The sequence below is a fragment of the Urtica dioica genome, chromosome 1, assembly GCF_054948205.1.
Source record: "Urtica dioica subsp. dioica isolate 48M chromosome 1, U.dioica_male_clone48M_v1_H2, whole genome shotgun sequence".
In the NCBI taxonomy this organism is placed as follows: Eukaryota; Viridiplantae; Streptophyta; class Magnoliopsida; order Rosales; family Urticaceae; genus Urtica; species Urtica dioica.
The window spans coordinates 16,668,493-16,693,823 of NC_142756.1; the positions used below are offsets into that span (position 1 = coordinate 16,668,493).

Consider the following 25,331-nt stretch of genomic DNA (forward strand, 5'->3'; position numbering starts at 1 on the left):
GATTACTACAATTTATAATGGCAATTATTAGCAATATGAAAAGAAACAACTATCAATAATATTTAGGAAAATAAAAACATAATGCATAAGCACGGGGAAAAATACTAATCTCTAAAAAGACCCAGTTTTTATATTCCATGGTAATTCACCAATAGCCACAGTCCGTTTCACTAAGATGACGTAACGGAGTGTACCTAGCAAAAATGAGGACCATCTCAGATTAGTAAAGCAATCGTGGTTCATGTACATTCATAACTATGCTACCTAACTATTAATTTTATAGGAATCGTTGGTCATATGAAATAACCACTTGCAAATGGACATCTTGACTTGACCTAATATAGGTAAGTCAAGGATCACTTGTAAAGTAGCATGAACTAAAGAATATTAAAACGAAAAATGTGTTGATGAGACAAAATAGATTAAGGTGAGACTCCATATGACTGGAATCTCAATCCTGGTCAGACTTCTAGCTGTTTATATGACATGGCTAAGAATAAAATAGCTAAAAGGAATTGCATTATCTTCTCTGATCAAAGTGGGAGATTGTTAGAAATTATTGCCCATGCACGAGAGATAATGAATAAAGGATAATTAAGTTAAATGGCCTCCCAAAAATAAGCAATTTTTTTTAGCCCACCTTTCGTTAATATGCTATAAATAGCCAGTGTCATTTATTTACAATAGACGAAATGACGCATATGTCCAGCAGTTTCCCGCCCAAGAAATATATTCATTTAATTAAAAAAAATAAATCATATTTCGGCATTAACTACTCGCGCGGATTTCGAGGGATATTCATTTAAACCAAATTAAAACCACCACAAGTAACCGAACGAAACCCAATCCAAAAAGAAAAAAAAATGCAGAAACCCTAAGCAGCGATCACTCTCTCCACAACCCACCCTCCCCTCCGAAGCCACCACACCACTCCATCAACACCCTCCTCCTTCTCTCTCCGCCTCCTCGCCGTCGTCATCCTCGCCGACAACGATGACGAAGACGACGGAGAAGAACAAATCTCCGGCGGAGGAGAGAGTTGCGCGTACTCGCAGCCGATCATGGTCCTGAACGTGATCTGGAACCTCGTTTTCGTCCTCGTCTCGACGTTCCACGAGAAGAACAGTTTTTTTTTTGGTTGTTGCTCACATTTTGATTTAAGCTTCGGTTTAGGTTGACTTGGCTTGGGATAAATGTTGGATTACAGTGACAGTGTTGTTGTTGGATTGCAGTTACAGTATGTTCGTGTAAATAGAAAACATATTTATAGTATATTCTTGTAAATAAGAAGCATATTTACAGTATATTCATTGTAAATACAAAGCATATTTACAGTATATTCACTGTAAATACAAAGCATATTTACAATATATTCGTGTAAATAAACTAAAAAAAATTCTGGAAATATTTTGGGCACGAAAATTCTGGAAATTATGAATATATGGAAGACAAAATAATATCAATAAATGAAGAATATATTTACAGATTTTATCCATATAAATTGCCACGAAAATAGATACTAATTACCTAAAGTCAACGCTGAAAACTTCCAAATACAAAACAATAAATGGGCTATTAACTTTTAAAATCTGCAGGAAATTTCAAATTTGAAAACTTCCCTATTCGGTTTCATTATTTGATTCGAAATTTGAAAAAAAAAACTGTCTAATTAAAAAAATCTGCGAATTAAATAAGGGCAAAAGTGTAAACCTAATTTAATTAATAAGTTGTCACGTAAGCAATATGGCTATTTACAGGAAATTAACGAAAGGTTGGCTAAAAAATATTGCTAGTGTTTAAGATGGCTACGCAGCCAATTATTTGGCATCATATGATTAGTGGGTTGAGCTCTGGATATCAGAATCAATAGCAACTATCATCCGTAGCCTTCGTATTAAACTGAGTCACGTGATGGGCGCCTAAGTTCGGGCGGTGAGCTAAAACATGATCGATGACTGATGCATGCCTGGATAGCTGTATCTAAAGTCATATAGTGGAACACTAATGAAGGTTGATCACGACATGCGAGCATTTTGAACTTGTGGTAAGTGCACGAACCATACAAGCTTTGGTGCAGATGTGTCGTTTAAGTACCGTTACAACACACTAACCGAGGTCGCTATGATGGTCACAGTGAGATTTGATCTAAATCCTGAAGTGATCATGGACACTGGATCATGTTACCGTGCTATTTGACTCATTCGCTAAAAGACTACTATCGTGCTAATCACAGCTTATGTCTTCGAAGTTTCGGAACATGATTCGAGTGGGAAGTGTTTGACACATACGGAATCCAGCCTTCCCGAAAGAAGGTCAATGTTCACTCACCTAAGGGCTGATTCCAAACCAATAGATTGCCTTTCGAAGTATGTACGTTCGGAAGAATCTTTCGCTGAGGAAGCAATGGTGCTTAGGGTATATATATGCATCAAGAAAGGTATAACAAAATAATTGACCTTTCTCGATACGGGTTGAACCTGGAGGATCTTAATCACGAACTGATTAGATCAGTGGACACTCGTCACGATGAGTAAATATAATTCTAGTATAAATGAGGGTTCAGTCTTGGCTTACATAGTGGAGTATTTGACTAAGATTAGACGAATCGATAGAAAAAAAGAGAAATGACTTTGTTGTCTTTTTCATCGGAGTTGTTAAGCTTCTATTACTAGGTCCATAGTCTCCGATTCGGCTTCGATAAAGACAAATAAGAACTCTCTGGTAATAATAACTATTATTATTACTATCTCACAGCTGTAAATTGTTTAGCAGCATTCATTCGGCAATTTGTCTATTTGCCGAATTAAATGTTTATTGTGGAATTAAATATTTATTGTTGGATCAAATAAATAACCATTTTAATTTTAAGTCGGGCCTCCTGGACACTGTAAAATTTGAAATTATGTTGGGCACCTACATTAGGGTATTAATTACGCAATACTCTATCCTTAATTAGTTGTTAGATGTGTGGTAACAAATTAAATAAAAGAGAGAATAATAATGGTAGAGATATTATCTCTCCATAAATAAGGAAATAAGATATTGTTTTTTATTCTCTCTCATAATTAATTTCCTAATATCTATGATAATAATAATGCTAGAGGTATTCTTACCATTAAATAAGGAAATAATATATTGTCCTCATTATTCTCAAATATCTAGATTCCTTAAATATATAAGAAAAATAAGGAAAATAAATATCCTAGATTATTATCTGATGGATGAGAGAAAAAGTAAGATTTGTAGTCAAGATCCAATGGCTCATGCTTAACTACAAAATAGGAAAGAATAAAAGAGAATTAAATATCTCTATGATCTTCTTCGAATATCTCATTTCTACCACTATAAATAGGGGTCTAAGAGGAAGCAAGATATACACTTTTGCAGAGGCAAAAATTTCGCCCATCGCACCTAGTGGACGAAATTCTCTCTCTCTCTCTCCCTCTCCCTCGGAATTCTATGATTTCATTCTCTAAACAAGGTACGATCTGAAATCATAAATCAGAGTCGTTGTGAGTTTCAGAGTGTGCCAACACTGTATTCTTGTTCGTCCGGAGATTACGTTTCGGAAGACTAAGGTGTCATCAAGGCGAAACAAAGGAGATCTCGAGAGTTTCGGAGACATCCCGGAGGGCTGATCGTAGAAGACAACGCTGGGAGGCTGAGACGAAATGAGAAGAAGACGAGGAGCTCAAGGAGATCCTGATTCAGAAAGCTTAAGGAGAAACCCATAAGTTTTCTAATAACTCGTCTCTTTATATTGGTTGCTTGACACATATGCTCTCATGGTTAAATTAATTAAACAAAACTAGATCTTGTTTTAATAACCATTAAATTGATTAGCTTAAGATAGCGTAATTAATTATTTTTCCGCACGGTTATTATGATAAGGTGAATAATTAACAACCCCTGGTGTCAGAGCGTAGGGGTGTACAAAAATTGACCGAAAATTGGTTAAATCGATAACCGAACCGATCCGGAACCGAAATTCGGTGCCACGTCATCAAACCGAAAATTCGGTTCGGTTAACCGAAACCGAATTTAAGAATCGGTTCGGTTATCGGTTTTGAAAATCCAAAAATTCGGTTATCGGTTATTTAACCGATTTTTTTTTATCTAGTTTTGAAACCGGATAACCAGTTTTAAACCGGATAACCGATTTTAATCGGTTAACCGATTTGAACCGGATAATCGATTTGGATAATTATAACATCTTTAAAACTGGTTAACCAGTTTTAAAACGGTTATAAAATCGGTTATCGGTTTTACAAAACCGGTTAACCGAAAACCAAATTTTCGGTTAACCGATTTTCGGTTTTTGACCAATTCGGTTCGGTCATTGGTCCAAAATTTTCAAAATCGAAAATTCGGTTTCGGTTTTCAAATTGGTCAAAAACCGAACCGAACCGAACCGATTTCACCCCTATCAAAGCGATTGTTCGTGTCTGATACCAACCTGGTTTTTCACCAACACTCGTGACTGTGTAAGGTCTTCTACTTCTGACTCTTGTGGCACTTCAACTTGTGAGTGTGGTGGCAATTCAACTTGTGACTGTGTAAGGTCTTCTATCTCCGACTCTTCTGCCAATTGAACTTGCGAGTATGGTGACAATTCAGCTTGTGACTATGTAAGGTCTTATATCTCTGACTCTTCTGCCAATTGAACTTGCGAGTATGGTGACAATTTAGCTTGTGACTGTGTAAGTTCTTCTATTTGTGATTCTGGGCCAAGGTTTATCCCTAGGTTGACTGGCGTTGAGACGTATGGGTGTTCACAGAAAACGTCTATTACTCTAGTTACCACCATTAATTCAGAAAGAGCCTCGAGCAACGTAGTATCATCACCTATCCATTCCTTTTTAGTAGATTTTAGAACAAGAAGATAGTATGTGGCACCATCAGGATAGTGTAAATCTTTCTTCAAAATACCATCTATCATGACAAGAGACATCTCATCCAGGTCACAGCAATCTACAAATGCAATTTCACCACCAATGTACTCCAAAATAACAACATTTAGTGTACCCCCATGGTGTATTTTCATGGTAAACTTAGTTGAAAACTCATCTGCAGAAGACATAAATTCATATTTAATGATCCTTTTATGGTGGACCCAAACAATAAACAATGGATATAAATAATCTGAGCATTAACTTGACAAAATCCTAAACAAGATTACAAACAAGAAACAAATATTGCATATCGACAAACAAGCAAATGGAACACAGCCTAATAACGTGGCCTCTTTTGTGTGGAGGTGATTTTAATGAGCTTCTGTTCCACCATGAGAAGCGGGGGGGCCGTGCTCGGGGTAATTCCCAGATTGGGGCTTTCCGGAGGGCGCTTGATGATTGTAACCTGGAGGACATCGGGTTTGAGGGCGACCCGTTTACTTGGCGTAGGAAATTCGGGAACGGTTTCATATGGGAAAGGCTCGATAGATGTGTCGGGAATGAGGAATGGAGACGGTTGTTCCCGGACGGATACGTTCAACATCTTGAGCTTTTTGCCTCTGACCATAAACCTCTTTTGGCTTCGTGCAGCGGGAAGTCTAGTCTGAGGAGTAACCTTCGGCCTAGAGCAGCTCGGGGCTTCCGTTTTGAGGCTGCATAGAGTGACGAGGCAGGCTGTCGAGAGATAATTCAGAGGATGTGGTCTGCGAACGTCCTTTCGGCTTTACAGGCGTGTGCTCGGGAGCTGGCGGGTTGGGGTCGTGCTAAATTTTGAGAGATGAAGCGAAATATTGAGCGGCAGAGGCGGATCCTCGAAGCTGTCAACGACTCGTCAGTCCAGGTCTGTGAAGAGACGGTAAGAAGGGAGGAGCGGAAACTTAACGTTTTGCTCGACAAGGAGGCTTTGTACTGGCGCCAACGCAGCCGGATAGCGTGGCTCAAGGATGGGGACCGGAATACGAGCTTTTTCCACCGGAAGGCCTCTCGTAGGCGGGAGAAGAATCGTATTGAGGGGCTGATAGACAAGAGGAATGTGTGGACGGAGATCCCTTCTAAGATCGAGGATATTATTTGTGGGTATTTTGAGGAAATTTTTTCCTCGAGGGGGCCGTCGGTTGAGGAAGTGGGTCTGGTTACAGAGTGTATTTCCCCGGTCATCCCCGCGGAGATGAACGAGCTACTCCTTCAAGACTTTTCGGGGGACGAGGTCAAGACGGCGATGTTTGGGATTGATCCCTTGAAGGCGCCCGGTAAGGATGGCTTCTCGGCTGCTTTCTACCATCGCTTTTGGGATATTATCGGGAAGGATGTCACGCGCCTCTGTCTCGATTTGCTGAATGAGGGGCGTGACTTCGGTGTGCTGAACGAGACCACGATAGTACTGATTCCGAAGTCTAGCTCCCCGAAGCATTGAAAGACTTCCGTCCTATCAGTTTGTGTAATGTCTTGTACAAAACGGTGGCCAAGTGTATTGCTAATCGGCTTCGGGGCACTATGGGTATGGCTATCTCGGAGAACCAGAGTGCGTTCGTGGGGAAGCGTCAGATATTCGACAATGTCATGATCGGGTTCAAGGGGCTCCATGCTATGAGAAGATGCCGATTCGGAAACGGGGAGTGCGGGGCCCTAAAGCTCGATATGTCAAAGGCGTATGATCGGGTTGAGTGGAACTATTTAGAAGCGGTGATGCTCCGGCTCGGGTATGCGCCGAGATGGGTTTCTCTTGTGATGAGGTGCGTTCGCTCCGTTCGATTCTCGGTGGCGATAAATGGGGAGGTTAAAGGAGATATCATTCCCTCTCGGGGTCTTCGTCAAGGTGACCCTTTATCTCCTTTCCTTTTCCTTTTTTGCTCCGAGGGACTCTCCGCTTTATTCCGTCGGGCGGAGGAACGCGAAGCGTTGGAAGGGATCATCTTCGGGTACTCGGGGCTCCGGGTTTCGCATCTCTTTTTCGCCGACGACAGCCTTATCTTCTTCAAGGCATCCGCCCGTATGGCCGCGACCGTCAAAAATTGTTTGGAGGTTTACTCTCGTGCGTCGGGGCAGCTAGTCAATTATGATAAGTCGGATGTTTGGTTCGGAAAGAAGGTCTTGTGGAAGGATAGGGTGGAGGTGGCTTCCACTCTTAGAGTCAAGATCTCGGCGGGACATGAGAAGTACTTAGGCCTTCCGATGACGATGGGGCGATGTAAGTTTGACCTCTTCCAGTTTTTGAAGGATCGGGTATGGCGTAAGATCAAAGGTTGGAAGAGTTCGTATTTCTCTCTTGCCGGGAAAGAGGTGATAATAAAGGCGGTTATCCAATCATTTCCGAGCTACGTTATGCAGTGCTTCAAACTCCCCGCGAAGATCATCAAGGAGCTTCATGGTATGGCCTCTTACTTTTGGTGGGGTAGTTGTGAGGAAAAGCGGAAAGTTCATTGGGGGAAATTGGATAAATTATGTGTCCGGAAGAGCTTGGGAGGCATGGGATTCCGAAACCTCGAGTGGTTCAACCGCGCTCTCTTGGCGAAGAGTGTGTGGCGGATTATTCGGGAGCCGGGCTCTCTCGCGTCGAGGGTCCTTCAAGCTTGCTACTTTCCATAGTCCTCTATTCTCTCGGCAACGGCGACGTCTTATGCCTCTAGCCTCTGGAAGAGCCTTCTTTGGGGCCGGGAGGTTATTTTCCGGGGATCGCGGTGGAGGATTGGCGATGGTGTGTCCGTGGATGCTCGGAGGGACAGGTGGATTCCACGGCCGGGTGATTTTATGGTCCGTTTCGATTCGAGAATTCCTATGGGTACACGAGTGGCTGATCTCAGGAACCCAGATGGTAGTTGGAATATTCCCCTCCTCAGGGAGTGGTGCCCGGAGGATGATGTGTCTACGATCCTGAAGATTCCGGATGGTTTGCGTGGCGAACCGGATGTTTTGTGCTGGCATTTCACCGAGAATGGGGAATACTCGGTGAAGTCAGGATACCATTTGCTTGCGGAGACGATCGGGAAGGCTAGTTCCTCGACACCGGACGCTACGGAGAAGTGGTGGGGTAGTCTATGGCGGATTCAGGTCCCACCGAAAATAAGGGTGTTCCTTTGGAGAGTAGCGAAAAACTGGCTGCCTACGTACGACACCCTCCGTAGACGTGGTATTCAAGTGGAGGCGCTCTGCCCAAGATGCCGGGCCGGTCCGGAGGATATCTTCCACGCTCTATGGAGATGTAAGGCTATCTCCCCTCTCTGGAAGGCCACAGGATGGTGGCGGACGATTAAAGAAGTGTGTTGTGGTGACGTGATCGGATTCCTGGGAGAAATTCAGAAGGCCCTGACCATCGAGAACTTTGAAGTATTTGTTGTTCTTACATGGAGCGCCTGGAATACTAGAAACGATCTGATACACTCAGGCAAAAGTCGGGGTTTGATGAACCTTATCAACTGGTCCACTCAATTCCTCGACGACCACCGCCAAGCCTCCCTCTCGAGCCGGAGACCGAGGTCTAAGTCTGCTACGAAGGTTCGCTGGCCTCCTCCCCCCATAGGCACGGTAGCGCTCTCTGTTGATGCGGCGGTGGCGAGCGCGGAGATGAAGTGTGGAGTTGGTGGACTCCTCCGTTCCTACAGCGGCCAGGTCAGCGCCGCTTTCTCCTTCCCCTGTACCAGGCCTTATGGTCCTCTGATGGAGGAGCTCCACGCCATTGTGAGCGGGCTTCGGGTTGCACAAGAGCTCGGAATTGATGACGTTCTAGTCCAGTCAGACTGTGCGGGGGCGGTGGCGCTGATCCAAGGTGATTGCAGAAGGGCCACGGAAGCGTATTTATTGGCTCAGCTGGTGCGTAACCAAGCTGCGACCTTCACTAAGTGTAATTTCATGTTTATTTCGAGATCCTGTAATGTACCTGCCCATTGTTTGGCTAAGAAAGCTCTCAGCTTGAACTCTGATGTGTTTTGGGAATCCAGTTTCCCGGCGGATTGTATTTCCTTGGTTTTGGCAGATCTGCCTTAATGAAGTTCCTGGGCTCTTTCCCAGTTTTATCAAAAAAAAAAAAAAAAAAATCTCGACACGGACAAATCTGAGACCACAACCATCTGGAAAAAAATCGACAAACTCACAAATTTAGGACAACCAAAACATATACTTGCTAGTCATATACAATAATATTCCTCTTCTCCGCCAATTTTTTCAGCTGCGACTTCTTCTTCGCACGAACCGGAGTTCTCTTCTTCACATGCGAATTCATTTTCATCTTCGTGTTCTCTTCTTTGCAGAACTTGTTTTGGTCGAAACAACATTTGAGATTCTAAATATCTATTTCATTTTTTATTTTTTTATTTAAATTAAGTATTTCAATAATCTTTGAATTTTTCTCGACGATTTTACTTCCTTATTCTCGATACGTCAATCATGTGCATAACACATGACCACACCTTCAATAAATGTTAACAGAAGGGTCACAGTTTCATGAATGCAATAATTTGAGGTCTCAGATGCTATTTTTTGAACTAAGGGGGCACGAGGTTACATATGTCAAAGCCGAGAGGGAAAATATGTAATTTATACTTAATAAAAACATAAATATCTCTCTTCACGAAGTAAATACGACTAGAGAACGTATACAACGACGATGATCCGTTTTCCGGTCAGAACATCGTCGACGATAATCCCAATCCAAGCTCTTCGATGCTTGACTCCATCGTCTTTCTCTTCTGTCTCTAACGATAAACTTTTCGTCGGAGGTTGTAGTTCATAGTTCCGTTTCGAATTCGTTTCTCTTAATTATGTAATGGCATTGTAATGACTAATTTTTTTTTTACGGGGTTTATTTTAGGACTGTCATCTTCAGTGGACAACGAGCACTTAGTAGAAGCTTTCTCTTCCTTCGGGGGCGTAACTGATGGTAAGTTAGTTTTCTGCGATTCGCTTGCACTCCATATGTTCGACGAAATGCGCAACTGAGAATTGAGAAACATAAGTTGATATGATCACATAACTTGAAGCAATGGTGGTCTACGACAAAGCAACGGGGAGGTCTAGAGGCTATGGCTTCGTGAGATTCTCGGATGAACAAGCTGCTTCCGCCGCCAAAGATGCCATGGATGGAAGGGTAATAAAGAGAAAAACAATCTATCTAATCCATACAGTCTCAACACAATATCGTATTTTTTTTAGGCATTGCTGGGAAGACCTATTACGATACGGTTTGCACTGGAACGAGCTCGCGGAGGACCTATCGTTGTTCCTCGGTTATTTAACTCCGGCGATCCCAAAGCTTGAACTCTTTCTTTGAGCTTCTTGTTGGTCTTTACGTAGACGAGAGTGATGATTGAACTACATTTATCTAATAAAGCACACAACTTTAGAGCAAAAACCAACGAACATGAAGTGAATCAACATACAGTTTGTAAATATAGCATTGTTTGGGTTTTTTTATTTTGATTTTAAAATATCAAGTTCTTAGAGGTATTTGGAAAGATTCATAAATATGACTATATGAGCCACTAGTGTTTTTCTACTTATAGTTTATAATTGCTATTTTAGTTTTATTACCACTCGAGAGAGCATGTGATGTTGATTATTCCATATAGTCTGGAATATAGGCCTATGTATAAGAAAACATTGTGATCTATTAGCATTCAAAGGCGGATTCGATAACGTCGCTCTAGCACCCAAGTCATAACGATTTGATATAGTTTCGAGTCTAGAATAGTTTATCTAATTCTAGTTGTAAAATGAAGTACGTATAGTGGAGAACACGTAGAATGCACTAATCAAGAGATTTGGAGACTTGAGGACTTGGAAGTTGTTACGAGGCTCGAGGTGGTGCAAGCAAGTACGAGCAACAGAGGATAATAGAATGATGTCAAGATCCATGGCGATTGAGGGCCAATGAGCTTGTCGAGTCACAAAACCGAGGAAGTTTTATGAGGCTTAAGACACCTTGTTGTCACGAGGACACGCTAGGGATATTTGGCTTGCATAGATAGAGGGGGCTCACATCGTGAAGAGAGGATTCACTCGGTTGAGTTTGGATCGATGAAACCATAGCGTAATGATTGATGCGCATTGAGAAACTTGTGGTTTGAGAACAAGGCTCGAGGTTCTTTAGCCACGATCTCGGTTGAGTTTGGATCGATGGAACCATAGCGTAAGGATTGATGCGCGTTGAGAAACTTGTGGTTTGAGAACAAGGCTCGAGGTTCTTTAGCCACGACGAAGACTGTAAGTGTGGGGATAGAGTTCGGCCCATAAAATAACTTGATATTGGGTCGACTAAGTCCAATATCCATTGTATCCTATTTCGATAAAATAATTTAACAACAAAATAAACGACAATTATTAATTGTCATTATTATTAATTCTTGTCGTATGTATTCAAAAAATCACTTGGGCCCATCCCAAGTCCTTTTCTTCAAACTTACAATGCAACGCAACCATCGAAGATGAGACGAAGTCGAAGTCAACGCACGAATAGTGGTCTCGCCCCAAATCTCAGAGACTTGACGATTTCTACCAAGTCCGTTTAAACGCAAAAGCGACGTGGCGGAAGAAGAGGTGATGATGGACGAAGTGGCGCACACGTGTCTCCGGACATCTCGCATCTCATCATAGCATAACTTTTCTTCAGCAGAGAGAATGCAAAACCTTTTTTTTTTGTTTTTTTATATTATCTACTTACCGTTTACTCTCTCTCTCTCATGTTGTATTGCGAGCTCGTCGATTGTATCTATCAGTCGAGCTCGACCAGTTTAATCGAGATCGAATATTTAATAAAGTTTATTACTTTTACGCTCTTTTTTATATTAATTATCACGCCCTTAATACTTGTTTCTTATACGAAGTCTTTCCAAGTTTCACAAATAAATCAAATCGAAACAAACACCCAAGTAATCTTTTTGTTTTCTTCGTGATTGTTGAGGCTCGGAAACGACATCAACAATAAGTATCTCCTTTTTGCGTAGATCGAAGTAACCCATGTTGGATCATATGGGTGTTAGATGCTCGGAGGTCAAAGGGCGAGATGTGACTGAAATTGAAGGTCTTTTGCCTCACGGAGTCGGATGACTCCCAAAGCACAAAGACCAAAAATTAGGACTGGCGAGGATTGATGCTCTTTAGTGCACGTAGACCAAGGATACCCAAAGCACACGTATCAAAGGTTAGGCCACACACGAATGGAGGTCTTCATTGCATAGAGATTAAGGGCAAAAATATGCATAGACCACCAACTAGCATGAGGATAAAAATTTTAGGCGTGACTTGAGATTTGATGTTGTGCAAAGGCGCAAGGATCACATGGACTAAACCTGGCCTAGCGGTATTAATCGCTAGTCGCGTCCCGCCTAAAGCCCGGACTCCCGTTAATTGGTCAAACGGGAGTCCTGTCCCGTTAAGTAACGGGACGGTAGCGGGATTTGCCTAACGGGAATTCGGACCCCGTTAGGCATAAAAAAAAACGTTTTAAAAGAATTTAAATGATTAAATATAAGGATATAATTGAAAGGATTTTAAAGTAAGTGGGTAGAAAAAAAATAATAAAGAAGAATGTGAAATTAAAAATAGGCCTCCTAAAAAACATCACCGACCCCTAAAAAGGTGCGACGGCGAGGAAAAAGAGCACCCCTTTCCTCGTTAATTATTTGAAATTTATCCCGGACAAGGGCCGGGATATCCCTTAGTTATACAAGTTAGTCTAACCATTTATGTTTACATTTGCGAAATCAACTTCAAAATCGTCAAGAATATCGAAGCACATGAATGTTTCTTGTGCTCGATTTCTATGTTGAATCCAATCCTTACCACACGTCAATGCTTCGACCATCTCCGGTTTCAAGCTATATCTTCTATCGTCGATGATGCGGCCCGCGCTACTAAAAGCCGTCTCAGATGACACGGTTGAAACAGGGATGGTGAGGATGTCTTGTGCCATAGATGACAAGACCGGGAACCTCCTCGCATTCTGTCTCCACCAAACCAATAGGTCGATGGCTTCGTCATCCGTCCTGACCCAATCGTTCCGATCGTACTCTTGGATCTCCGGATGTGACCGTGCGTCGGTTGCGCTCGACCTCTTCTGACTTGTCCCACCTTCTTGTTGTTGAGGCGATGGGCTGTAAGCGGGCGCGTTGACGAAGACATTCGTGTATCGGTGTCTTCTCGGATACTGCGTCTGTGATTGAGATGGTTGTGCTCGATATTGCGGTAGGAGTTTCGCCTCGTATACCTTGAAAAGATAAAAAAAAAAAAAAAAAAGAGCTTGCACGATCCTCGCGAGATCAAGTGAAATGTAATCTTGGTCCTCGAAATAGTTTCACATGTACTTAAGAATTTTTTTTAAACCACCAAGTTTACATCGGCAGCCTAGAATGGCTCCAAAACCATATAGTAATGAAACCTTTCCAGGCCCCCAATATTTTATAAACTTGGCTGTCATTGCTTGAATAGAATCTTGAAAAATTGTTTCGTTTTTATATTTATCAAGATGCACAGCAATTGCGGTCATAGTATGAAGACCGAGAAAAGAAGTAGGAGTGTAAACAGCAGAGAGATAACAAGTTTCTTTGTAAAAAATGTCGAGAAAAGAAACAAATGATTCAGCCATCCTAATATCATATTCGGATATAGCGTTTTCGCCATGTTCGCTGTTAATGTAAGAAACAATAACATCGACGTAATGCTCGGATAAGAAGTTGGTCAACATGAGAAAGGTAGAATTCCACATAATTTTGTTATCTAGGTGAAAGGTGCACTCTTGGAGACCGTTTACTCTAAGGCGTCTCTTAAGCTCATCTACTCTAGAGGTTGAACTATTTATCCAACTAATGTAATTCCTAATCTTGTTGATCGAAGGGTCATAACTAGCGGCTCCGGCTTGTACTATGAGGTTTATGATATGGGTAGCACAACGTTGATGCAAAAGGGTATCGTCAACATTAAGTTTCTCCTTTAACTCCCTAATCATGGCGTTGTTGCTTGTGGCATTATCTAAGGTTACAGATATAATCCTATCGGTCAAACCTTACTCACCTATAACGCTAACTATGATGTCTAAGATGTTTTCACCAGTTTGAGAACCTTCTATCCTCCTAAAGACTATGATACATTTGTTTAGGTTCCAATCGTCGTCTATATTATGCACTACAACGCTCATGAAATCCATCCTAGATTGACCAGTCCAAATATCCGAGGTTAAGGCTACGCTATACCTACTAGATGATATTGTTTGTTTCATTTGTTCCTTTTCTCCTAAAAACCATTTTAGGATATCGGATCTCAAGGCTTTTCTAGACATTATTTGAGCGTTTGGAATTATAGAACTCTTGAATCTAACGAAGCCTTGAGATTCGATATGACTAAAAGATTGATCGGTGGAAACAAAATATTCTACTAAATCACGTTTAAAGCTTATAGGATCGATGTGACTTACCTGGCTTGACGAGGCTCCAGATTGATTCCCCTGGCAGTGCCTGTGATGACTCAACAATAGCGACGTCCTGATTCTTGTGTTGTGAGCGCTGAAGATTTTGCCACAACAGTGACATTTTCCGGCTTTTTCGCCGTTCGCAATCACCTCTTCAAAGAAAGTCCACACAACGGACCTAGCACGACATCGTGGTGGTTGTTGGTGGTTGTTGTTGTTGTTGAGCACCTACACCACGTTGTTGTTGTTGTTCTTGTCGTGCTCGTCGTTGTCGTCATTGTTGTGTCTCCTCTTGTTGTTCACGTTGTCGAGGTCGTGGAACTTGACTTCGACGTTGAGGTGGTGGTGGTGGTAGGTCTTCTTCTTCTTCCTCCTCCTCCTCCTCCTCTTCTTCATTTGGATTTCGGGTTTCATCGTCATCTTCTTCTTCATTTGGATTTTGGGATTCACGATAATGTTGCTCGAATACTTGAAATTCTTGAAAAGCCACTTCGGATGGTGGAATTTGAGCTTGATAAGCTTGCTCGGGATCCATTTGAGGGTAATATGGCATTTGGGTGTTTGGAATTTTGGTGAATTCCGAATGGTTGAAAGTAGGAGCAACATACTTTGGATCGAAAGAGTATTGAGTGTTTGGGTCGGGGGCGTTTAGAGACAAGTGCAACCAATTTTCTTCAAAATTGTGCATTCGTTCACCTCGGGAAGCTCTTCCCCTTTGACCTCCTCGGTTGTGGGATGAGGATGCCATGAAAAATTGAAAGCGGTAATGAGTATTAGAGATTAAAATTGAGAGCGTTTCGAGAGTATTTGAGATTGAGAGAATTTGAGAGAGTTTGAGAGAAAAGTGTGAAGAAAATGAATGATTGGCCGAAAAATATCCAACGGCTATATTCCAACGTTTAAAAAAAACGGCTCTTTTTTTTGCCGTTGGATCTTTGATCCAACGGCCGAGATAAAAAAAAAAAAAAAAAAAAAAAAAAGACACGGGACTAACGGGAGTCCCGGTCCCGTTAGTCAGACTAACGGGACTCCCGTCCCCAGTACCTAACAGTAGCGGGGATTCCGTCCCGTCCCGCTACCGTTAGGCCAGATTTAGTCTTGGTGGCTGATATTTACGTAGTTTAATAATGCATGTGGTTGCTCAAAGACACATGAGGACGCAACCACATCAAAAGATCCAGATGCATATATGTTGTGTGTCGTTTTGTGAGTGCCATCTTTTTATATTTCGTGTTGTTATATACTTGGACGTGGTTATTTGGTATTAAAACAAGTGAATGACAATTAATTTGAGAAATTAATTAACTATTTCGAAATGGACATATAATTTACGTCACGTTTGAGATCATTCATGGAATATCGTAAAAGCTAAATATTTGCACAAAGATTATACTTAATACCTACTCTACATATATCTAAACTATATTTCGTTTTTGCAAATAGTATCTTTCATCTATCACTATCAATGAGTCTATAAATGAGCTCGGTTTTTTTTTTTTTTTTTTTTTTTTTTTGAAGACGAATGCGTGAAATAAGAGTATAATAAGAGTTGCATGAAAGGAATAAGGTATTGCCTTGATGAAAATAAGAAATGAATTATTAAAAAAAAAATTACAACAAGATAAGAGGATAATCTCTACACCCATTTTTGTTTTTCATTGCAGTCTTATTTTTTCTAAAACGAGTCGACGTCAAATTATTATAAAATCTTCCAACAATAATTTTTTTTTTTAACCATACGCTTGTCTATGCTATTTCATATTTGTTGTCAAATTTATATATTTTTAATGTGAAATTATAAAATTGTGTAAATCACCCTAAGAAAAAGCGTAGGGACAATGACAATATTTTTCAATTAATCTACAACAAAAAAAACGACATTGGAGCGTAAATAGCACATCCGGGATTCTTCACTCAATAAACAAGCAACAAGCAACAAGCAATGTGCCATATTATCCTGGGCAGATGACGGTGGGTAACGGTACACGTGGCTACCGTCCGCTGCTTCGTCTACCATTAGCTACCATTATGCCAAGAAGACGGTAGCGGAAATTACTGAGCCATGTGTCAGCCGAGCAGTACATGAGGCACAGATGCAAATGGTAGCCATTTCCTACCGTTGGTGAGATGGGTATTAATTTTTTTTTTTGTCTTTCAATCTCATCCGTCCAAAATGTTACCGTTTTTAAAACCAATGATTGAAAAAATATAGCCTTTTTGACCATTTGAGCTCGAAAATAACAATTTTTTTTTCATCCTCTAACGCTATAAATACAACTCATTTCAATACAATTTCACAACACTCTCCATCAATTCTCTCTACAATTACCTCTACAATCAAATCTCTCTATATAATTTATATACTTAAATTTTGTTATACAATTTATATTATATACTTTAATTTAAAAAAAATTATATACTTAAGTATTTATTACAATTTACATTATATATTTTTGATTTTCCAAGAATTAGTAAGTATTAGTGAATACGTGAATAGGTTCGGGAACCATAACATAACCGAAGAAGACATCGTAGTGGCTAAGTATTTATTTCAATTTTTACAAATTTTTTACAATGAAACATGTACATTATCTGCCGTTTACACACACACATCTTATCTAGTACTTCATAGTGTTGCAAGAATTGCTGAACATCTTTACCTTAACGAAAATTTCACAATTTTTCACCCATGTGCTATGAGAACAAAAATTTCTAAATATTGGGGTACCTCAAAGATTCCTCGCTTATATGGTTTTGCATGCATTTTAGACCCCGAATGAAATTTGGCGGTTATCTTACCTTTTTTATAATATTTGAAACGTACTAGTGGACAAGATTGCGTGGCACATGATTATACTAGGATCGTGAAAGAGTTTTACTCCTTTTTCAGGTTTTACCAACGACAAGTTTTAATTCATCTCGAGCCGAGTCCACCACGACACGCATAAACAAGCAGATGAATGTTTCGAGATCTAGCTCGGTTCGCTCGAGGTGGAACTTCATCTCCAAGATCGTCTCCACATCCCCCACTCAAGAGACATCGGAACACGACGAGATCACGATGTACAACGCTCAACAGTTCGCCTCCATTAGCCAAGAGGATCTGAACGTGCTGGCATAGTGGAGGCAATACGAAACATGTTAATATGTTTTCAATATTGTCCAAGATGGCTCGAGATGTACATTTGATCCCGATTTCAACAATTTCGTCCGAATAAACATTTAGTAGCTCGGGTCGCATCATTGACGATCGAAGGCAAAACTTGAAACCCAAAATGGTCGAGGCACTAACCGTTTATAAAGACTGGTGCCAACACGAATAACGTCCTCAAGAAACATTTATTAACATTGATCTTGTTGATAATTTTGATCTAAACTTCCAAGACATGAGTATTTCATAATCTTGTTGTAATGTTTTTATCATAATCTTGTTGTAATGTTTTACTTGTATTTTTTTATATAATAATTGTAAACACGGTTTTCCTCCGCCACAAGTGAGAGCAATTAATAAAATTTGCGTGATATCATCCACGATTTAAAAGTTTACATATTAACCCTTTTATGAAAAGTTATACATTTTAATCCCTTTGAATTATCATTTAAAATTGATTTGTTTAATTAAATTAACGAAAATTAGCAGAAATACTAATTTCTGTTAAATATAATAATAGAACCGCTACCGTTAATAAATGGAATAAAAAATAATGTCTAACGGAAAAACCGCTACCGTTAAGTTAATGGGTTGCGGTAATTCCATTACCTACCAAGGATGAGTGCCATATATGTAAATTGTAATGTAATCCATACCATAGATAATAAGAATCTACGGTACTTAAACTTCTATCCAGAGGATGCCACGTGGCACTCCTTTGCCACCTTCTTTGCGCGACACGTGGCTAAATTGGCCTATTCCTTGCGTTTTCTTTTCCTCTTCCTTCTTCATCTTCATTCAATACCCACGCCATCGATTCGTCTTCTTCTAAAAACCCACGCCATTGATTCGTCTTCTTCTAAAAAATGAAAAAAGAAATCAAATTCATTTATCTTACTTCTTTTCTTTTCCTCTTTCTTCTTCACTCGACCACGCCCAAAAAACACCCAGAGAAGAAAGAGAGCGAGAGAAGCAATAAGAGAGAGAAATCGTGAGAGATCGGAATTCCTCTGCCTCATCCAAGGTAAGGACTCGCTTTTTTTTCTCCTTAATCGCTCGGATTTTGTTGATTCTTGAGCGTGATTTTTAGAAGATGAAGTGGAGATGAAGAGCGTGAATCCGTGATTCCTGATTGGAACCCGATTGACTTTCACACTTCTTCTTCTTTTTTGGCTCTCTCTCTAGATCGACCTCGATCTTCTCTCTTTCTTGCTCTCTCGAACCTGTCTCTTGTCACTCCCTCATCTCGTTTGCTCACTCTCTACCTCCTAAAAACCAGGTGAGTCTTGATGTGCTACCATATGTCAAATTCAGCCATATGTCAAAAGAAAGAAAGTTTTGAATAAATATACGTTTTTTAGGGCAACAAAAATTTCGTCGGAGGATATGAGCTTGGTTGCGCCACAGAGGCTGCAGAAGCTCTCAACACCACCATCACCAAATCGTCTATCAAGGCGACGAAGCTCTGTACTTCAATTGCGTAGCTCCGGCGGTGGGAGAAGAATCGGCCGGGATTCCGAAGACGAGAGATCTTAGCGGATTCATCGACGGGTGTTTTTTCGCCGTCACTCCGGATTTTCCGTCGGGGAATGTACAGCGGCGATCGTTCGGAGCTGAGAAACTGGAGCGGACCGGTCGAGGCGACACCGATCGTAGACGGCTCGGACGAAGACGAGGACGAGGACAACGATGAGTTTGTTCTCATAAGTATGTATATGCGCTATAAACTGTTTGTGAATATGCTTAGCAGAAGAAAAAGAAAAAAAAATAATTGACAACTTAAAGTTGCATACAAAATATAATCTGTTTCATATACTGTTAGTGTTTCTTTGAGTTCAAATTGATGTTCCTGAATAGTTTTGTTGTGTTGTAATGAATATGGTATAACCTGGTTTTATGATGAGCATGTGAAATTGCTTTGGAAGGAATGAAGCATTGCAAGTGCGATGACGACCAAATCCTGACCGAGCCTTTTTTCCTCTAATCGGTAAAACTCCCTGTTTCGTTTTTTTTCCTTCCTCTGATTTTAAAAATCTTTAATCTGTTGGTCTCAATTTCACACGAGTTAAAGCTGCTCTTTGGAAAACTAGCGTTGCAAGAGATTCTGCGGTGTAGTGTGTACACCGAAAGAGCGAGAGGAATTCAAAGTCGTGGAGAATGGAAGGCTGGTTTACACAACAATGTTTATTCGAACCATTGATATCATGCTTATGGCTAGCAAAGCAAGATAATTTTATAATGGTAAAACTCTATTCTTGTATTCTCTTATGGCTCTCGTTTATTATCTATTTTGAGGTATGTCGATCAGATTTGTGGTGTAAGTTCGAGTCTGATTGTGTTTGCAATCTTCATTAATATTGCAAATTCAATAAAAATTTTGAATGGCAGATTGGAAGGCTATAAGACTCGTCGATCAATTTCACCGCTAAGATTAGGTATGTCGATCAATTCTGCAGATCAATTTGCCTTCTGATTTGTTGTGTAATTTTGGGTATGATGCTATATAATATCATTGATATGTTTATTTTGTGTGACATTATATTTTTGACAGAGATAGATGGGTAGAGAGATCCGTTCGAGTGAATATAAGATTAGCTTTTTTTATCGAAGTTTTCTTGATGCTATTATTTTCAATTCAATAGAATGTCATTGATCGGAACTTGCGTCTTGAACGTCGTCACATTTTTTTATTTATAACTCTGTTCAACTTGTTGTGTTTCAAACACAGCACAAGACACCTTTGTTTAGTATCAATTTTTTCATGTTTAGTAGAAACATGAATTGAACTTTATGTTTATTCTATTAGTTTTAAGGGAAAAGTATATATATTCGCTGGAAGAGATCACTAGATTTTTTTCTTAGGTATGAGAATGTGCTTTGTGTGCCTTTAGGAGTTTATGCATATTTTATGTATTTATATTTTTACCCCATTGATTAGTAGATTATGAAGTTTAGACTATATATTTTTTTTGTTCAAAGAGTTCTTATGAGATATAATCCGGTGTAGAAAGAGCTTCTCTTCTAGGAAAATCAATGAAGACATAAAATAGAGTGGGTATGACATTGTTCATGTGAAATTAAGAAGAAGAAAAAATAGATGGTGTATGTGAGTTTAATCAAAGGCCAAAGACAAATAAGTAGTATTGAGCCTTTATTGAAAACACACAAAAATTATAATATACATCGCATTCCGGCTTCAATCTACATTTTCCACAGCAGCTCTTTCGTGATCCAATCTCCTTTAAATCTTCGGCGGCAATTCTGTTTGATCATGGGATTGATGTGAGTTTTCCTTCCATTTTTTCTTCCCTTGTTTACTTTGTACAAGTTATAAATCTAATATGTCAAGTACTTGTTTTTTCTACTTGAAGTGCTTGGCTTTAATTCATTAAGGGGAAAAGAACAGAGGCTACACCAGCAAGACGTTTCTCGGGAGAGACAATACCCAAGAACATCTTCCTAAGGGCCAAATGGCTAAGAGAGTCAACCAAGCATTACAAAGAATGCGGAACCCCCACAAATAAATAAATCATAGGGAAAAAAGGTATTTTACAAAACATTGAATTTTTCCAGTCTTGTTTATAAATAAATAGTAATTTGTTTGATAGTGAGTAGTACAATTTTTTGGCCAGATCTATAGGTATATCACACGATCTTAATTATCAAAGTTTTGATGTGAAAACAATTATATTTTTTAAGGAAAATGAGGAGCTTCATTTGCATTACTATTTTTTTTTCTTTGAGATAAAGTTTTTACTATGTTATTACTTTATTATCAGCAATTTTTTTTTATTATGTTACTTTGTACTACTAAATGTGAATGCATTAGAGATAATTTGTTATTGGTTTTCTTCTTCTTACATATTGATCTTTTTCTGATTTATATCTACTTTCATTATGGTCTACTTATTAAGCCACAAAATCAGAGATTGTATATGATGATACTGAGAAGGAGAGCTTTGAAAATATGAAGAAATGGTTGAAGTAGATCGATCAGTAAGCAAACAACATTGTATGGAAGCTGTTCGTCGAAAATAAGTAGGATTTTGTCGAGAACAAGAATGTGGACGCTGTGAGCCTGTGATTGCAAAGTTAATTCATTCATTACTCATGAAAATTGTATATAGAGTGTGTTTCATCATTGCCTTTGTACTATCTAAAAATACACAATAGATAATTTAGGCGGCCTATCCTTGAATTTGTTGTCGATTTAATCGCTTATTCCCATTCAAATTTGTGGTCTTTTGAATTTGTTTAAGAGTACTCTTTGTTAAAAGGGTTTGTTGATGTCGGTTAAATCTGCAAGCTTGTGTTGTTTATAAAATTGCAAGTATTTTGTTCGCCAACTGGACTAATAATGTTATCCTTTGTCGCCACAAACAACACTTTAATCTCTTGGAGTAGCTAATCTTCACCATCCATCTGATATTATGGCACTTTAGTCCCCCGATCGTGGATTCCGTTGGTTGTGTCATTGGGCGTGGACGTTCTAGGAATGGGAATTCTTTTGCATTTCACGACTCTTGAGGATGGAGAAAAAGAGAATATTCTTCTTCCCTCGGCTGAACAACATGAGGTGAGTGATTGACGGTTTTATAATAATAACTCCGTAAACACTTGATCATCGATGTGATTAATGCTAAACTTGTCCTGGTACGTGGCACAACGATCAGATCAAACGACAGAGGCTTTTGTGGGCGTTTTACCTCATGAAAGATCCGTTTTTCATCAAGCATATCAGGTATGGGTGGGCTTCCTTATTTTTTTAGATTGATATAAACACATATCAAATGTAATGTTGACCTTTTTGTGATTATGAAATCAGGCAAAGACTAGAAAGAACCGAGAAGATCTTGGAACCCGTACCTGCCGTTGGCCTTCTTACAGGTCTCCCCTTAGTTTGACTTTTTGTTTTTAATATATTAGTTTATGTTTATTTGTTTATATTTTAATCTAATATTTGAATCCACATTTGATGTAATGTAATCACTTTAATCACTTTAAACAGCACTTTGCCCAAGTACGTTTTTCTGTTTGAGAATTACTTATGATTCGATGTTATTTTAACATAGATCATATCTAACAAATCCGAGCATTCGAATAAGGCTTGTCATCAAATATTTTTTCAACAAGAAACTAAACGAGTTTAAACATACCACATAGAAAATGAAACCAACTTCAGGTGGGGGCGCCTGGTTCATGTATATGATCGGGCCGGCTTCATCTTGGTCATTTAATCTCACTCCAGGTGCGTATTGATCGTTTTGCATTACATAAATATTGATAATTTTCAGTAGTCTTCACAGGTCAGTCAACTGGATCATTTTGGTATATTTATTTTCTTTTTCGTATTAGTTTGAATAATAGGTTTGCTGGTCCATTTTTTAAGATATCAGCTTAGTTGAAAATATTTTAGTTGCAAGTCAACTTGATTAATATTCTTGTCAGCTTAGTCTATCTCATGCCACTTCATCAACTAAAATAAGAAGAGACACCTAATAGAATACTAACAGCCAACCTTTACAACTTCTGTTGCGGTATGAACTATAAATATATGTAACTCGATCTGAATACTTCACTTATCTTTCACCTAAAATACTATCTTTTCGTTTGCTCTCTCTTCTTCTCTACATGATGCTTAGAAAAACTATCTCTTTTTCTTTACTCAGATTTGTTTACTCTTTGTTAGAAAATGTCCCAGGTCAGCCAAAAAACACAGAATTGAATGACTTTTCCGTTCCAAGATCCGTTGAGAAAGAGCAGGTCATATCTACAACATCCCAACCTGAGGCACAACAAAGTGATGGTCATTCCTCCAAGAACGGAGCTTCTAACTGTGAAGATCTAAACACCAAGCTCAAGAAAAAGCCAAAAATCGAAAAAAAACCAACGTGTTACTTTTGTTGAAATCAAACTCTGTTTTTTTATTTTTTATGACTTGTCCTTGAATTCACTCTTTTGATTATAGATATAGAACGTAGGCTGCTCTTGAAGTTGTTTTTTTTTTTTGGTATTACCCGCATGTTTCGGTTGTCGATCTAGATTAGATTTTGCGATATGTCAAAAATCGATCGTTGGTCGTATTTTTAACAACATTTTGAACTTGAAAATGACAAGTATATAATTATCTTATGTTCATGATATTTAAAGTCTCCATGTCATTTACTTCATACTTTATCAATTATATATAAGTGGAATTGTTGTGTGGGATTTTTCCCCATCCAAAAAACATCAAGGCCCAACTCAAGCGAGGATGCATGGCAACCCCGGCCCAAAGAGTAGAGCCCGGGATTAAGACAAGTCGAGCTCACCCCTGAGGGAACCTCTCATCCTGGCGTCCAGGCTCGATCTCCAGGCGAGCTCGACCTCCAGGCGAGCTCGACCTCCAGGCGAGCTCGACCTCTAGGCAGGCTCGACCTCCAGGCAAGCTCGACCTCCAGCCAGGCTCGACCTCCAGGCGAGCTCGACCTCCAGGCAGGCTCGACCTCCAGGTAGGCTCGATCTCCAAGCGAGCTCGACCTCTAGGCAGGCTCGACCTCCAGGCGAGCTCGACCTCCAGCCAGGCTCGACTTCCAGGCCAGGCTCGACCTCCAGGCGAGCTCGACCTCCAGGCCAGGCTCGACCTCCAGGCGAGCTCGACCCCACAGGCGAGCTCGACCTCCAGGCAGGGTCGACCTCCAGCCAGGGTCGACCTCCAGGCCAGGCTCGACCTACAGGCGAGCTCGACCCCCAGGCGAGCTCGACCTCCAGGCAGGCTCGACCTCCAGGCAGGCTCGACCTCCAGCCAGGGTCGACCTCCAGGTCAGGCCCGACCTCCAGGCGATCTCGATCCCCAGGCGAGCTCGATCTCCAGGCAGGCTCGACCTCCAGGAGGAAGTCCAACCCAAAAATTATGAAGGCAATCTCAGCCCTGCCAAGGGCCAGGAAAGAAAAGTCCCAGCTCTGCCAAGGGCCAGGAAGGAAAAGTCTCAGCCCTGCCAAGGGCCAGGAAGGAAAAGTCTAAGCCCTGCCAAGGGCCAGGAAAATCCATGCCTTGTCATGGGTAAGGAAGGAAATATCTCAACCCCGCAGAGGGCAAGGAAAGAAATGTCTCTACTAGGGGCAAGGGGGGCGACATCCCGACCCGTCCAAGGGCAAGGAGAACTCCAACCCGACCAAGGGCAAGGAAAACCCATGCCCTGCCATGGGCAAGGAAGGAAAAATCCCAGCCCCGCCGAGGGCAAGGAAGGTTCAAGCATTGTGCATGGTTAGCCCCTACAAAAATCAAGGAAAAAATGAAAAGACCATCCTACCCCGACTCATCACACTCCTATAAATACCTTCAGATTCCTCATTTGGAGGTAAGTTCTCTCACGACTTACAAAACCTCTGCCTCTCTCTCATCTGAGACTTTCTCTCTCTAGAACCTTGAACCAAGACACTCGTACTAATGTTGAGCGTCGGAGTGCCCGCCGGAGGGAACCCCTCCGGGGTTCTTTAGCTCACGTTTCTCTCTTTTTCAGGTGAAGAGGCGTCGGAAACCCATTTCCGGCACTGCGGAGGCGACAAGTGCCGAGACAACTTCCCCGTTCGATCACCGCGCGGTCATAGGGTCCGGCCCTAGACCGAACCGCGGACCGGTTTTCGTGTTGATCAATTTTCAGGCATTAACAAGAATTATGTTCAATTAATTGGTAAATGCATAGTTTTGTTCACTGCCAAGCTATCTTACAAGACGATTTTAAATTTCTTCATACATACTCATGTTCATTATACGATCATCACGAAGCGCATAGCCACCACTAGTAATATTATAAATGCATTGGGGCTCTTGCCCGAATATAATAAATACATA

The 25,331-nt window shown here is 40.5% G+C and overlaps 2 protein-coding genes across 3 annotated transcripts; both read left to right on the plus strand.

The window, feature by feature from the left end:
* Positions 1 to 5,217: 5,217 nt before the first annotated feature.
* LOC149407550 (uncharacterized) lies at positions 5,218 to 5,613 on the plus strand. Its single transcript, XM_089620740.1, has one exon. The coding sequence runs from the start codon at positions 5,218 to 5,220 to the stop codon at positions 5,611 to 5,613; it is 396 nt and encodes a 131-aa protein (XP_089476866.1).
* Positions 5,614 to 8,921: 3,308 nt separating this feature from the next.
* On the plus strand, positions 8,922 to 10,391 carry LOC149407551 (glycine-rich RNA-binding protein 3, mitochondrial-like). Of its 2 annotated transcripts, XM_089626751.1 has the most exons (4): positions 9,220 to 9,664; positions 9,757 to 9,825; positions 9,926 to 10,032; positions 10,098 to 10,391. In XM_089626751.1, exons 1-4 carry the CDS (start codon positions 9,553 to 9,555, stop codon positions 10,200 to 10,202), a joined length of 393 nt encoding a protein of 130 aa, XP_089482877.1. In that variant the 5' UTR covers positions 9,220 to 9,552; the 3' UTR covers positions 10,203 to 10,391. The 2 variants fall into 2 exon arrangements, with proteins under 2 accessions (XP_089482870.1, XP_089482877.1); XM_089626744.1 differs by having other exon boundaries at positions 8,922 to 9,664; positions 9,926 to 10,391.
* The last annotated feature ends 14,940 nt before the right edge of the window (positions 10,392 to 25,331 follow it).

Excerpts from the sequence above, each read along its gene's own strand:
- LOC149407550 (XM_089620740.1), top strand. The coding sequence starts at position 5,218 with ATGGAACACAGCCTAATAACGTGGCCTCTTTTGTGTGGAGGTGATTTT.
- LOC149407551 (XM_089626744.1), top strand. The coding sequence starts at position 9,553 with ATGATCCGTTTTCCGGTCAGAACATCGTCGACGATAATCCCAATCCAA. Across the intron at positions 9,665-9,756 it reads CGATAAACTTTTCGTCGGAG|GACTGTCATCTTCAGTGGAC; the intron begins GTTGTAGTTCAT and ends GGTTTATTTTAG. Across the intron at positions 9,826-9,925 it reads CTTCGGGGGCGTAACTGATG|CAATGGTGGTCTACGACAAA; the intron begins GTAAGTTAGTTT and ends CATAACTTGAAG.